This window comes from Astyanax mexicanus, chromosome 2 (assembly GCF_023375975.1).
Source record: "Astyanax mexicanus isolate ESR-SI-001 chromosome 2, AstMex3_surface, whole genome shotgun sequence".
In the NCBI taxonomy this organism is placed as follows: Eukaryota; Metazoa; Chordata; class Actinopteri; order Characiformes; family Acestrorhamphidae; genus Astyanax; species Astyanax mexicanus.
The window spans coordinates 35486388-35500174 of NC_064409.1; the positions used below are offsets into that span (position 1 = coordinate 35486388).

General features: G+C 39.3%; 1 protein-coding gene across 1 annotated transcript in view; it reads right to left on the reverse strand.

The window, feature by feature from the left end:
• The window catches only part of irf5 (interferon regulatory factor 5), a 39937-nt gene that overhangs the window by 21464 nt on the left and 4686 nt on the right, over positions 1–13787 (reverse strand). The window contains exons 2-3 of the mRNA XM_022671648.2: positions 9139–9232; positions 5631–5753 (exon numbers count right to left, since the gene is read on the reverse strand). Coding sequence (XP_022527369.2) covers positions 5631–5753; positions 9139–9189 — 174 coding nt within the window. The 5' untranslated portion in view covers positions 9190–9232. The remainder of the gene's footprint in view (positions 1–5630; positions 5754–9138; positions 9233–13787) is intronic.

Consider the following 13787-nt stretch of genomic DNA (forward strand, 5'->3'; position numbering starts at 1 on the left):
TTGATGTAACACAGTGGATCAACACCGGCAGATGACATGACTCTCCAAACCATCACTGATTGTGAAAACTTCAGACTACACCATAAGCAGCTATGACTGTGCACCTCTACACTCTTCCTCCAGACTCAGTGATGGCAGACTGAAAGTTCTGAGATTATTTTGAGGGAGCCCTAGTACCATCTCCAAAACGCCAAGTTTCATATAACGGGGGATGTCAGAGACAGGCTACAACAAACTCACACACTCCCATACATCCCCCAAGTGCATGTCCCTGTCAAATGTGGTACCATTGTGGTACTTTCCAATGCTATAAAATTAATTGCCAAGAAGCATTGTTACAACAACAAAAAAAAATAATGTACCAAACACAAATGTCCCTACTTTTCGTTCTAAGTTTAGTATGTAAGCCTGAGTTAGTAAGTTCCCCAAAAAGTGGTAAAAGTTTCAATTAAGAAGATAAAGTGGGTTTTACAGGACGCTTAGCCTATTAAATGGAAACAAACAGAAAAAAGCCTGGTGAAAAATCTGCTCTTCTCAGGAAAGACTGATCAGTGTACATCATCTCTCTACGTAAGCAACTTTCAACTTTCACCTGTCCGAAAAAAACTGTGCAGTTTATTCTAGAAGTTTGTGTTTTTTTTAATGACATCTATGCACCTGCACGTGAATTTCAATAATTCAAGATTCAATATTCAAAGAGTTTATCGTCATGTGCACAGTAAGATACAAGTGTCCTTGTACAATTACATTTTTTATTAGCTCCCCGCAAAGTATGCCGCATAAAGATAAAAGTAGAAAATAGGCATTAATAAAAGAAAAAAAATAACTAAATATAAACATTAAATTGGTGTTAATTTACATCCAGGATGGAAATATGTACATGATAACAGTAATGTGTTATGGATATTATTTACAAGTACATGTTTGTTTACAGCAGTGAAATATGAAAAAAAGTGCAAAACATGTGCCTCTGATAAATGTCCTTGACATGTAAATGTGTAGAGAGAAAGGTGCAGGGAAGTGTCTCAATCTGGTCCCAAACGTACCATGGAGTGGTTAATTTGTGGGGAGAATGTGATCTAACCTCAATGTGAACAAAATATCAGCTGTAGCTTATATATTTGAGCTAAATACATTCTGCAGGTGCAGTTTAACCTTGCATATTAACCAAATAACTACAACAGCAATGAACAAATGCCACTAGTTCACTAGTTCTGCTTTTCAGCGCGCTTTTTCGGACAAGGCTGAGCGATTCTCACTTGAGCGGGGCGTGGCAAACCCCCTCATTCACACATTCTCTGTCTACACACCTCAGGGGCGTTACTCACGCTTTAAAAGACAGTCTGGTGGAGCTGATTTCCTATATCGCCCGCACCTGCGCGCAAATTCAGACTCCTATGTCGTTACTCACACTCGCCGAGGCATCAGCCGAAGGCGTCAGCTGTTGTGTGAAGACCCTCTCGTGTGAAGACCTAACTCGGGTAAAGACCTGCGAGTCTACCTGCGCGAGTCTACCGAGCAAGGCCACTGACAAGGCAGCCCGTCCTACTGCCTCACAAAATGTGCTCCCATCACATTCCTGTCATCTCCGGTACGCACAGAAGGCGTAAAAACACACATAGACGCCAGGACCATACTAACCTGCATCCTCTTAAGCAAGCCACGCCCACTACTACCTCATTCTCTGTTGGGCTATGGAACTGCCAGTCGGCGGTTAATAAAGCAGATTTCATCGCCTCTTATGCAAATCATCTCTCACTACAACTACTGGCTCTGACTGAAACCTGGATTAAACCTGAAAACATTGCTACTCCGGCGGCACTTTCAAATAATTATTCCTTTACCCATACTTCTCGTCTCTCAGGACGAGGAGGTGGAACTGGCCTATTGCTCGCGAATGGCTTAAAATACACTCCACTATTACCTGCAAACTCATACAACTCGTTCGAGTATCATGCCACACTGGTTAATACTCCATCAAAACTTACTGTCGTTGTCATCTACCGTCCTCCTGGACAAATGGGCGAGTTCACGCATGAACTTGACATGCTACTGTCTTCTATCCCCGAGCAAGATTGCCCCATGCTCATTCTAGGGGATATGAACATCCATCATGAAAGTAACAGCTTCACAGACTTCTCATCCCTCATGCAGTCTTTCGATCTGGAGCAGGTCCCCAGCCCCCAACACATAAAGCTGGCAAACATCTAGACCTGATCTTCACTCGTAACTGTGACACCGACTCTTTAACTGTCACTCCTCTACACCTCTCAGACCACTTCTTCATGCAACTCAACGTTCGCATTTCGAAAAAACCCACAGCTACTCCTACTATGGTCTCGTTCCGCCGAAATCTTCGAGATCTCCCAGCAGACCAGTACTCCTCGCTGGTGACTGACAATATGCCTCCATTAGGCTCATTTTCATCACTCAATGTTAATGATGCCACTGATACTCTTTGCTCCACATTAAGCTCCTGTTTGGACAACCTCTGTCCTCTTTCATCTCGAGCCATTAAACCAAGCAAACCGCAGCCATGGCTCAAAAATGACACGCTCAGGGAACTACGCTCCAAACTCAGAGCTGCTGAAAGAAAATGGCAAAAAAAGCAAAACCAGACAGACCTAAAAAACTACCAACTGCTCCTGGCTTCTTTTTCAGCCAGCCTCACTGCTGCTAAAGCTGAATTCTATCACAAAAAATCAGCTCCCTCACAGACTCACGGAAACTATTTGCTACATTCAAAACACTACTCAACCCTCCACCTCCTCCTCAGGCTACCTGCCTTACGGCTGAAGCTCTTGCCTCATTCTTTACTGGGAAAGTGGCAGCTATCAGCAGACAGTTTACTGATGCGACATGTAGCAGTCCTACACCATGCTCTGCTGCCCGGTATCCCTCTACCGAAGGCGTCGCTTTCTCCTCGTTCGCTCCTCTCACTGAGAACGAGACACTGGCTCTCCTAACGCGTAGCCGTCCTACTACATGTCCACTTGACCCGATTCCTTCAGACCTTCTGCAAACCATTGCACCTGCAATCATTCCGGCTATTACTCACACGATCAATGCCTCTTTAACATCTGGTGTGTTCCCGACTGCTTTTAAACAAGCACAGGTCACACCACTGCTTAAAAAGCCTTCTCTCAACCCCGCCCAGGTTGATAACTACAGACCGGTCTCACTACTGCCTTTTCTTTCTAAAACATTAGAAAGAGCAGCTCTCAATCAAGTCTCTGGCTTCCTCACCCAAAATGACCTCCTGGACCAGAACCAATCTGGTTTCAAGAAAGGGCACTCTGAGACGGCTCTGTTGTCTGTGACAGAAGCGTTAAAAACTGCTAGAGCTGCAGGACAGTCCTCAGTGCTCATTCTGCTGGACCTCTCGGCTGCTTTCGACACAGTCAACCATGATTTCCTCCTAACTATACTCTCAAACATGGGGATCTCAGACAATGCGCTGTCATGGTTCAGATCGTACCTCACTGGGCGCTCGTTCAGGGTGTCATGGCAAGGACGGCTGTCCCCAGCCCACTCGTTACCCACTGGGGTTCCCCAGGGTTCGGTACTGGGACCTCTTCTCTTCTCAATATACACCATCTCTCTAGGTCGGGTTATCCGCTCACATGGTTTTTCCTACCACTGCTTTGCTGACGACACTCAGCTATACCTGTCGTTCTCACCAGATGATCACTCAATCTCTGCACGAATATCACAGTGTCTCTCAGACATATCCGCATGGATGAAGGAACATCACCTCCAACTAAACCTCTCAAAGACTGAACTTCTGGTCATACCAGCAAAACCTTCTATTCAACACAACTTTGCCATAACCATCGACTCTCTCTCTCTCTCTCTCACCGACAAAGGTTGCTAAGAACCTGGGTGTCATGGTTGATGACCAGCTTCTCTTCACGCACCATGTGGCCTCAGTTGCTCGATCCTGCCGCTTTGCGCTTTACAACATCGGAAAAATTCGACCGTTTCTGACGCAACAGGCCACCCAACTCCTGGTACAAGCTGTGGTAATCTCACGCCTCGACTACTGCAATGCCGTACTAACTGGCCTCCCGGCCTGTGTAGTAAAACCACTACAGATGATTCAGAATGCAGCAGCACGTTTGGTCTTCAACCAACCAAAACGGGCACATGTCACTCCGCTGCTCATTGAGCTCCATTGGCTACCAGTTGATGCTCGCATCAAATTCAAAGTGCTTACAATCGCCTACAAGGTGATGACAGTACAGGCTCCTTCCTACCTGCACTCGCTCCTGAAGGCTTACGCTACCTCCCGGTCGCTGCGCTCCTCCAATGAACGTCGCCTCGCTTTGCCAAACAAACATTCACACAAAGCAATCCAGACTGTTCTCATACAGAGTTCCCCAATGGTGGAACAAACTACCTTCCACTACCAGATCAGGAGAATCTCTCGCTATCTTTAAGAAACTCCTGAAGACAGAGCTCTTCAAAGAGCACTTACTCTCCTAACACCTCTAACAAACTAACTAATTCTAACCTCATCTCCTTCTTCCTCTTCTCTACTCCTCTATCCCATTATTTCCCTCTGACCTCCTTAAGGCCCTATCTATAGATGCTTTATTTTTAACTTCTATTATTTTTGTACTTAACCTCTTCTATTATTTGCACTTCAATATTGTAAGTCGCTTTGGACAAAAGCGTCTGCCAAATGTAATGTAATGTAATGTAATGATACACTGTCCAGGACACAGGACCTTCTACCTGTATTTATTTTCTTGCTCCTTCCACAGACAGGTCTGACCAATAAGCAGAGAATGTTCTCATGTTCTGATAAAACGGGAAATCCAGAAAAAAGGCAATAAGAACCCAATGGAACCAAACATTTAACTGTGCAAATGTATGAAACTGCATTTTGCATTAAGTTTCATTTTCAGGTTTTTTTTTTTAACAGTGCAGTTTAACATCTGTATGATCGGAAATTAATTAAGCCAAGCTACACAAACTGAAAACATAAAAATATATATATAAACTTCAGCTTGTCAGACCAGATCTGTAGTACATGTTCCCAAACTAGAAGGAAGTAGACAAGGTAATTTACCACGTCTGTGGAAATGATCTAATCAGTTGATGCTTATCCCTGACAAGACCAGGGATTCTGCTCCATTAATCAAACTGAAGACAGCAAGAAGTTACAAATGTGTCATTACTCTACTCAAATAAAGAAATTCTGAAAAAGCCTTAATCTAATCTGACTGCAGGCATGTTATTTAGTCACTGAAACCAGGTGCAGCAGTAATATTTATGTCAGAGAAAGATGAATCACAGGTCTTAAGCAGGTAAAACTGGTATCAGGGGGTTGGATCAAACCTTTCAACTGATTATAGTGATTCAGATTCAAGTAATGTTATTTTACTGAAAATTAAAATATCGAATATACAAAATGAGGCCCATGAATCATTACACCAATCAACATATCATGCACAAATGCAATTAAATTCTGTTTTGTTGCTGCTAGAAACACGATGACAAAAGGATAATCTACAATATATTACTCTATTAGCATACCAGAGAGAAAAACACAATTATTAACAGCAATTTATTGTGTTTAATTAACTGATGAAGCCAAAAGTGGCAGGAGAAGCAGCAGGACTCACCCTGAATATAGTGTTTTCTTCCTCCTGGGCAGGAAGGTGGCGTGTGGCATGTCTCCAGGGGATCTGGAACAAGCGCCGCTCCTTATTGAGCCAGTGCAGGCCAGGGTATTTCCCACTGTTCACCTGCGGGAAGAAAGAAAGTCTGCATTTACAAAGTGCTTGTCCTGGAGAGCTGGAACATGGGAGGGTTTAGTGTTTCCCTGCTCCAGTAGCCAATTCAACTCTTGGTAATTAGCTATCAGGTTACATCAGATTTGTTAAGTGCACATTGCAGTCTGGCACCTCTGAACTAAACCATACAATGTCCATTGTTTGGAAATACAAAAAAAAATCAGAGACCAAAAATAAGAGACCACTTAAAAATTTAATTTAGTTTTATTTCTCTTTTTGCACCAAGAGTGGCATAACATTATCCAAAAGCAGTGTGTAAGACTGGTGGAAGAGAACATGCCAAGATGCATGAAAACTGTGATTAAAAACCAGGGTTATTCCACCAAATATTAATTTCTGAACTCTTCAGAACACTTTATGAATATGAACTTGTTTTCTTTGCATTATATGAGGTCTGAAAGCTCTGCATCTTTTTATTATTTTATTTTCTGCAAATAAATGATCTAAATGACATTATTTTTATTTGGAATTTGGGAGAAATGTTGTCCGTAGTTTATAGAATTAAACAACAATGTTCATTTTACTCAAACGTATACCTATAAATAGCAAAATCACAGAAACTTATTCAGAAACTGAAGTGCTCTCTTATTTTTTTTCCAGATCTGTATTTCAAGTTAAAACAACCAATGCGCACAAATTAATTATTTAACTTAAATTATAAGGAAACTACAAATTTACACAGATGTTGTAAAAACTACAGATAATCTGAGGGTAAAAGCAGATCTAGGGGTGTCTGTCGCTAAATAGATACATTAAAGTATTGAGATATTTGGTTTAGCAATAGTGTATCAAATTTCAACAAAACAGTACAGATTGTTTATTATTAGGTTAATTGCAAAGATTGGTGGTAGACAGTGGTTCATATGAGGTTGTGTTTAAATCCCGGCCACTGGATACCAGAATTGTCCTTAAATGACCGTTATGACTGCAGAAAAAGTCAACTTTTATTTTATTCAGATTTTATAACCTATAGTGTTTATACTTTGACAGTTTTCCTAAAATTCGATTTAAACCATATATCACCTTGCATACAGTATTGGAATACACCATAATACAGTGAAGGAAATAATTATTTGACTACTTGCTGATTTTGTTAATGTGCCCACTGACATGAACAGTCTATAATTTTAAAGTTAGTTTATTTTTAACAGTGAGAGATAGAATATCAAAAATAAAATCCATCGATCTGGGCTCCAAGCTAAATTTCATCTCGTGTGGAATCCTTGATTATGAGGAAGGTGAGGCATCAGCCAAAAACTAAACAGAGGGAACTTGATAATGATCTCAAGGCAGCTGGGACCACAGACACCAAGAAAACCATTGGTAATACATTACGCCATAATTTATTAAAATTCTGCAGTGCTGCAAGGTCCCCCTGCTCAAAAAGGCACAAGTGCAGGCCCGTCTGAAGTAAACCAGTAAATACCCGGAGGTTCTGAGAGTGATTGGGAAAAGGTGCTGTGGTCAGACTAGACAAAAATGAGCTCTTTGGAATTAACTCAATTCACATGTTTGGAGGAAAAGAAATGCTGACTATGATCCAAAGAACACTGTCCCCACTGTCAAGCATGAAGGTGGAAACATTATATTTTGGGGGTGTAAAATCCTGAGTGACAACCTCCTTCCCTCTGCCAGCACATTAAAAATGAGTTGTGGCTGGGTCTTCCAGCATGACAATGACCCAAAATATACAGCCAAGGCATCAAAGGAGTGGCTCAAAAAGAAGCATGTTAGGATCATGGCGTGGCCTAGCCAGTCTCCAGACCTTAATCCCATAGAAACCTTAAGGAGGGAGCTGAAGTTCTGAGTTGCCAAGTGATAACCTCAAAATGATAATGATTTAGAGATGATCTGCAAAGAGGAGTGGACCAAAATGTGCACAAACCTCATGGTCAATTACAAAAAAAAAAAAGTCTGATTGCTGTGCTCACCAACAAGGGTTTTGCTACAAAGTATTAAGACTTGTTTGCCAGAGGAATCAAATACATATTTCTCTCTGCAAAATGCAAATAAAATGATAGAATTTACACACTTCTTTTCGAACTGCTGCGGATGCAGCATTGACGAGTAGGCAGCACACTCGGAGGAAAGCGCAGCGACTCGGTTCTGATACATCAGCTCACAGACTCATTGTGCTAAGTGACATCACCATTTGGAGTGATGTGGGGAGAGAGCACCATCTACCCACCCAGAGAGAGCAAGTGCTCTCTCAGGGCTCCGGTAACCAACGGCAAACTACATGAACTGGATTCAAACCGCCAATCTCCTGATCATAGTGGCAGTGCTTAGCCCACTGGACCACTCGGAGCCCCCATCCTACTCTTAACTTTATTTTTATCTATCCAATGGAGTCAGTGTTGGCGGTCTACCAGGTTTTGAACAGACCTTCAGCTTTGGAATCCCTGATAATCTCATCACAAACATCTCCAGCAAATGAATAACTTGTACTTACAATGGTTTGCAAAAGTATTCATACTTTCATATTTTGTCATCCTACAACCACAAATTTCCACAACACAGGACCTTCTTCCTCTATTAATTTTCTTGCTGCTACCACAGACGGGCCTGACCAATAAGCAGAGAGAATGTTCTCATGTTGTTATGCAATGGAAAGAGAGGCAAGAAAGAACCCAATGATAACAGCAAAAAACTTGAAAAGGAAGCAGACAAGTTAATTTACTATGTCTGTGGAAATAATCTAATCAGTTGATGCTTATCACTGAAAAGAACAGAGATTCTGCTCCATAAATTATACTGACGACTCTACTCAAACAAAAGAAAGACATTAATTCATCATAACCATCTGCAGCAAATGAATAACTTGTACTTACAATGGTTTGCAAAAGTATTCATTCTCCTTGAACATATTCACATTTTGTCACCAAATTTAGATATTTTAATGAGCGTTTAAGTAACAGACCAACACAAAGTACCACATAATTGTGAAGTAGAATGAAAATGATTCATGGTTTTTAAAATTTAAGTCAAAGAAAAATCTAAAAAGTGTGACGTGCAAAAGTATTTAGCCCCCTTTACTCTGAACCCCCTAAGTAAAATCCTGTGCAATCAATTGCCATCAAGAGTCACTTTGTGTAATTTAGTCTCAGTATAACCTGTTCTGTATCGACCTCAGTGGTTTGTTAGTGAACTATAGAACACTAGTGTACAAACAGCATTATAGATATAAATATAAAGTTGTGGAGAAGTTTAAAGCAGACTTATGTTATTAAAACATATTTTATATTTTATGAAATATTTTTATATTTTATGAGAGAGGAGGGAGGCTTCTATTACGGTCACATTGTCAAATACAGATTCACAAATGGTGTCTGCTCACCTGGGTCAGCAGCCAAGGCTTAAGGCGGATCCTCCGGGGCTGGATGCTCATGGTGGTTCCCTTTAGGTGCTTTAGAAAAGTGGTGTGACAGAGCCTGTGCCATAAAATAAGATTGGTAGGTAAATTGAAAGTGCAAAGGGAAGCCTAAAAACTGGGAAATACCAACATTGAGACAGGATGAGGAAGCAAAAATTGAGGAAGCATGTAAAGACTTACAGCAAGAGTGATATATTTGCTTCTGGTCTTTGCATAAATAACTTGTACAGACAAATATTGATATTGGTAGTCATGCATATCATTCACATAACCTTCAGACTTATGCACACTACCACTACATGTTTACACATTACACAGTTACACAGATTATGACCACCCCTTTGTCGTTTTTTCAGGTTTACTGACCACCTAGCAGCACATTGTAGTGCTATCATTACAGACTGTAGTCTTTCTGTTTATCTGCGTTCTTTATTATCTTCCTTTCACCCTGTTCTTCAATGCATCTTTTTAGACTGACACTCAACACAACAGCATCAGACATCATTGACAATTCTCTTCTCGGCTACCAGACAGCAACATCACACTGATCAATTAAGAGATCAATCTGCTCTCTTAAACTCAAAGCAACAGATACCAAAATCATAATGAGGTGGTCTTTTCTTTACACCTTTCTCTAGTAAAGGGATCAGATTACTGTCACAAATGCAACAAAGCATGACTAAGCACATGGTGAACATGTGACTAATAGAACATTAGTGTAGTCCTGACCTTTTTCGCCCCCAAACTTTTCATTTGAGTTTGTCACCCGACAATACAAAAAAGTGTCTCAAGTGAATTGTTAAGTAACATGTGCAACGTAGGGGTAAAACTCAGGTTTAAATTTAGTTTCCAATCTTTTATGCATTACTGAGCTCCAACCTTAAAGTAGATAAAGAGAACCCAGTTAAACAAATGAGACAAAATTATTACACTTGGTCATTATAAAACAAAGTCAATCATTATGCTGACAAATCTGTGTGCTCAAGAACAAACCAACAGCTGTTAACCCCTTATTTCACATGGGAGAGAATTCCAGTCCTGTGGAGCACGGAAGGAAAAAACATTCTGGCCAAAAACACTTCTTCTTAGTGGAATAGTACAGTCACCTCTTGTGGTAGACCTTGTTGACCTATTTGTGACTTTACACACATTCTTCTAGCACTGGCGGCGCTAAACCATTTAATATTTTAAAGACCAGTACTGCATTTGTAAACTGGCAATAAGTAATATGTGGTAGAATCATGGCATTCATAAAGGCATTTTGCTGCCTCTGTAGTTAAACTATTCCTAATAAATCTAAAGCATTTAATGACCATCAACAACTCTTTTTCCTTAAAAACTTCCTCAAAAATCTCATTTGTTTGTGCCAAGATACACTTCCACAAATGTGTGTTGCAAAGAGCAGGCTTTGATAAAATCCCTGTTATTTAAATAAAACAGGCTTCGCCCACTCACAACTGATTGTCATCCCATTAACTGAAAATACCCAACTCTAATTTCACCTGCAAACTAACTGCTAATCCTAGAGCTTTTCATACATTTTGCCACTCATAAATACATAATATTGAATATTTTCCTCAATAAATAAATGACCAAGTATATATTTTTTTTTTATCTTATCTCTTTAACTGAGTTTTCTTTATCTACTTTTAGGACTGTCTTAGGTCTTACTCATGCAGAAAATTCTAAAGGGTCTCACAAACTCTTAACCAGCACTAATATGTACTGTACTGTCTGTCCACCTAATAAAGGCAGGTCTATTTCAGTGCAAGCAATAAATGTCAAAAGAAACTTTTTAAATGTTTTATGGTTTCCATAAGAGGAAAGGTCTATGGGCAATACACAAGAATTGTTGTTTTTTGTAATGCAGTGTTAAAACTTTAGAAGCCAAAGCATAATAATGTAAGATGAAAGACAGTCAATCCGGTGATGCGTAATGTGGTGCTAGATTGAGATCAAAAGTGACAAATGTGCTAAATCATACAGTATAATGTAACAGTCTACAGTCTTCACGATAGAGCTGGCCGATATGGTAAAAATCATATATCACAATATGTAATTAATGTTTTAACATGCAGAAAAAATGCATCAGCACTTAAATCAGCTGTGGCAGATTCTTAAAAACGGCTATTAAAATACTCTGTCATGCATAGTAGTGACGTTTAATTAAAACTGATTTTGACAGTCTTTGTAATAGAACAGAGGTCACTCATAGGCGGACCACGGTCCGGATGCAGACCCAGACGTTGTTGTATGCTGACCCAAACCAATAAACTGCTGAGAGGGATTTAATTCTGACAGTGTTTATTTAAAGCGCCGGAACTTTTATTGTCTTTACGATATATGTGCTTTGCGGTGCAGTAAACTCACAGACCAATCACGTGTGCTGTAAGATCACCAAACACTCTCCTCTGCCAATCAGATCTGTGCAGATTCGGGAGTGCGGAGCACACACAGGCGTAATACACAGTGAAAAGTTGCAGTTGGAGAATAATTCAGATAATGATTGACCTACAGATTCACATACAGATCACTTAGACTTGATAAGGTAAACTATTGACGGTGTTTCCATTTATTGTATGATAAGTCGATAACGTATTTGTGACCGGTCTATTTAAAACAATAAATATTGTTGAAATATACTGAATAGTATTTGTAATTTGTTTTGTCTTTTAGTTGTTGATGACATAAAACACTGACAGAACTACTAGGCTTCTTCAGTATACAAGAATTAGCACTAAATCACAACATAAGTTAAAAATGGTGAGGGTCCGGACCTTGGATTGACAAAATTCTCTCTAACTAGACTGTACTAAATTCTGATTAAATATGTAATGGAATGTATAGTTGTGTCCTTTTACTTTGAATACTGGAGATATCTTCAATATGTTTTTTTTAAAGCATATTGTATATACAATAAGAAAATTCATCACGTTACGATAAAATATCATCATATAGCCCAATCTGTAGGAATATCCCCGATCCGAACATGTGCCCAATCATGTATTCTTCAAAGAATCGGAATCGGGTGGAAAAGATCCGGATCACAGATGTTGTTACTCCACAAGTTCACTATAGACTTTGCTGCACACACTGAAAATGCCCATACTGCGCTCACATTGATAGTGACAACTCCCCCATATAACCTAAATTTGTCTTGTGTGTGTGTTTGTGACCTCTCACAAAGGCTCTCAGGCGCTGGCTCTCTCTTTCTCGCTCTGTTTATTCACACTTGCAAGCGACAAGTGGCTTGTGTCGCCGCACAGTCTCTTATGGGGGTGTTTAAGGCTGTCTGTGCTGTCGTGAGTGACATGGCCGGATAGCATGCCAGCAAGCTACCTGTCGAGCGACCACCTACTTTCTTTCAAAACTTTCTTTTTTCTCCAAACAAAAAATTTATCCTATGAAACAGAAAAAGCAAAAATGGTGGTTATTGTCCTTTTTTTGTTTTCAGAGCAGCATTGCTGGGGATATGAATAAAATACACTAGGAATCAGAGGTTCACAGAGTAGAAGCTGAGAACCTAGTGTCTGTGATTGGTCAGAAAGATTTTTTGGGCCAATCTGTGTAAAATTTTGAGACAATTGTTGCTTCTTGCTCTGTCGCTTTGTTGCCTGCCACGGCTACAAATCGTGCCCTCCCATAGGAAATAAAGGGTCTTACACTTGCGTACGCATACACACAGCATTTCCTGTTTCGAAAAAAAAAAGGTGCTCTGTTAACGTCAGCAACTCAGCACATTACAATATTCTAATTTTGAAAGCATTAAAAATACTCTGAGACATTATAATATAGTAAAAAAAAAGTCTAAATCTAGTCTGCCAGGCCTAAATCACATTAAACATTATTACTGTGTCCCTCCAAACAATAAACAATTAAAAATATATAAATCATGATTTTAAATTATGATTAATCACAGAATTAATAAGACATTTTCTAGTTCATTTATTAAAAAAAACAATGCATATTAAAAAAAAAACATTTATCTGGCTAATTAGTACTTGTTTATTTTGTGATAAAAATTGACATTTTGATACTGTTGTTTTAATAAAAAGTAATAATAAATAAAGAAAAAATCTTAAGGAACAACTTAGATATGGTGTTTGTTTCAATAAAATTAAAGAGTAAATAAATAATATTTGGAAATATGAAAAATAAGAGCAGTGTGAATTATCCTTTCATAATAAGCAAATTGTAGCACAAAATAATTAGTTGAATTTGCTTTGACACGCAATTCTGAACATTATAAAATATTGCAAATTTACATTGTGAGAATAATGCCCAAACAATATTCTATGCAGCTCACTTCACAGGTCACTATTAAACAGCTTCAATTCACAGTAACAGAAATGCCCAAATATTTTGCTACTGTATCAAATGCCATTAAACTAATAACTGTATTTATACAAGGTCACAATACGTAAATTTAAAAATCACTTTCGCATCACAGTCCAAAAAATTATGTAGAGCCATATATATTCTACAAGTCTATGAGCTTAGTCATATGAACTCCTCTTTAAGAGAATGTGTCCAACATACTTTAACTATACTAAATGCTTTTACATCACTGTCAACAACAATATAAAAATATATAAATCTGATGAAGGTGGTTT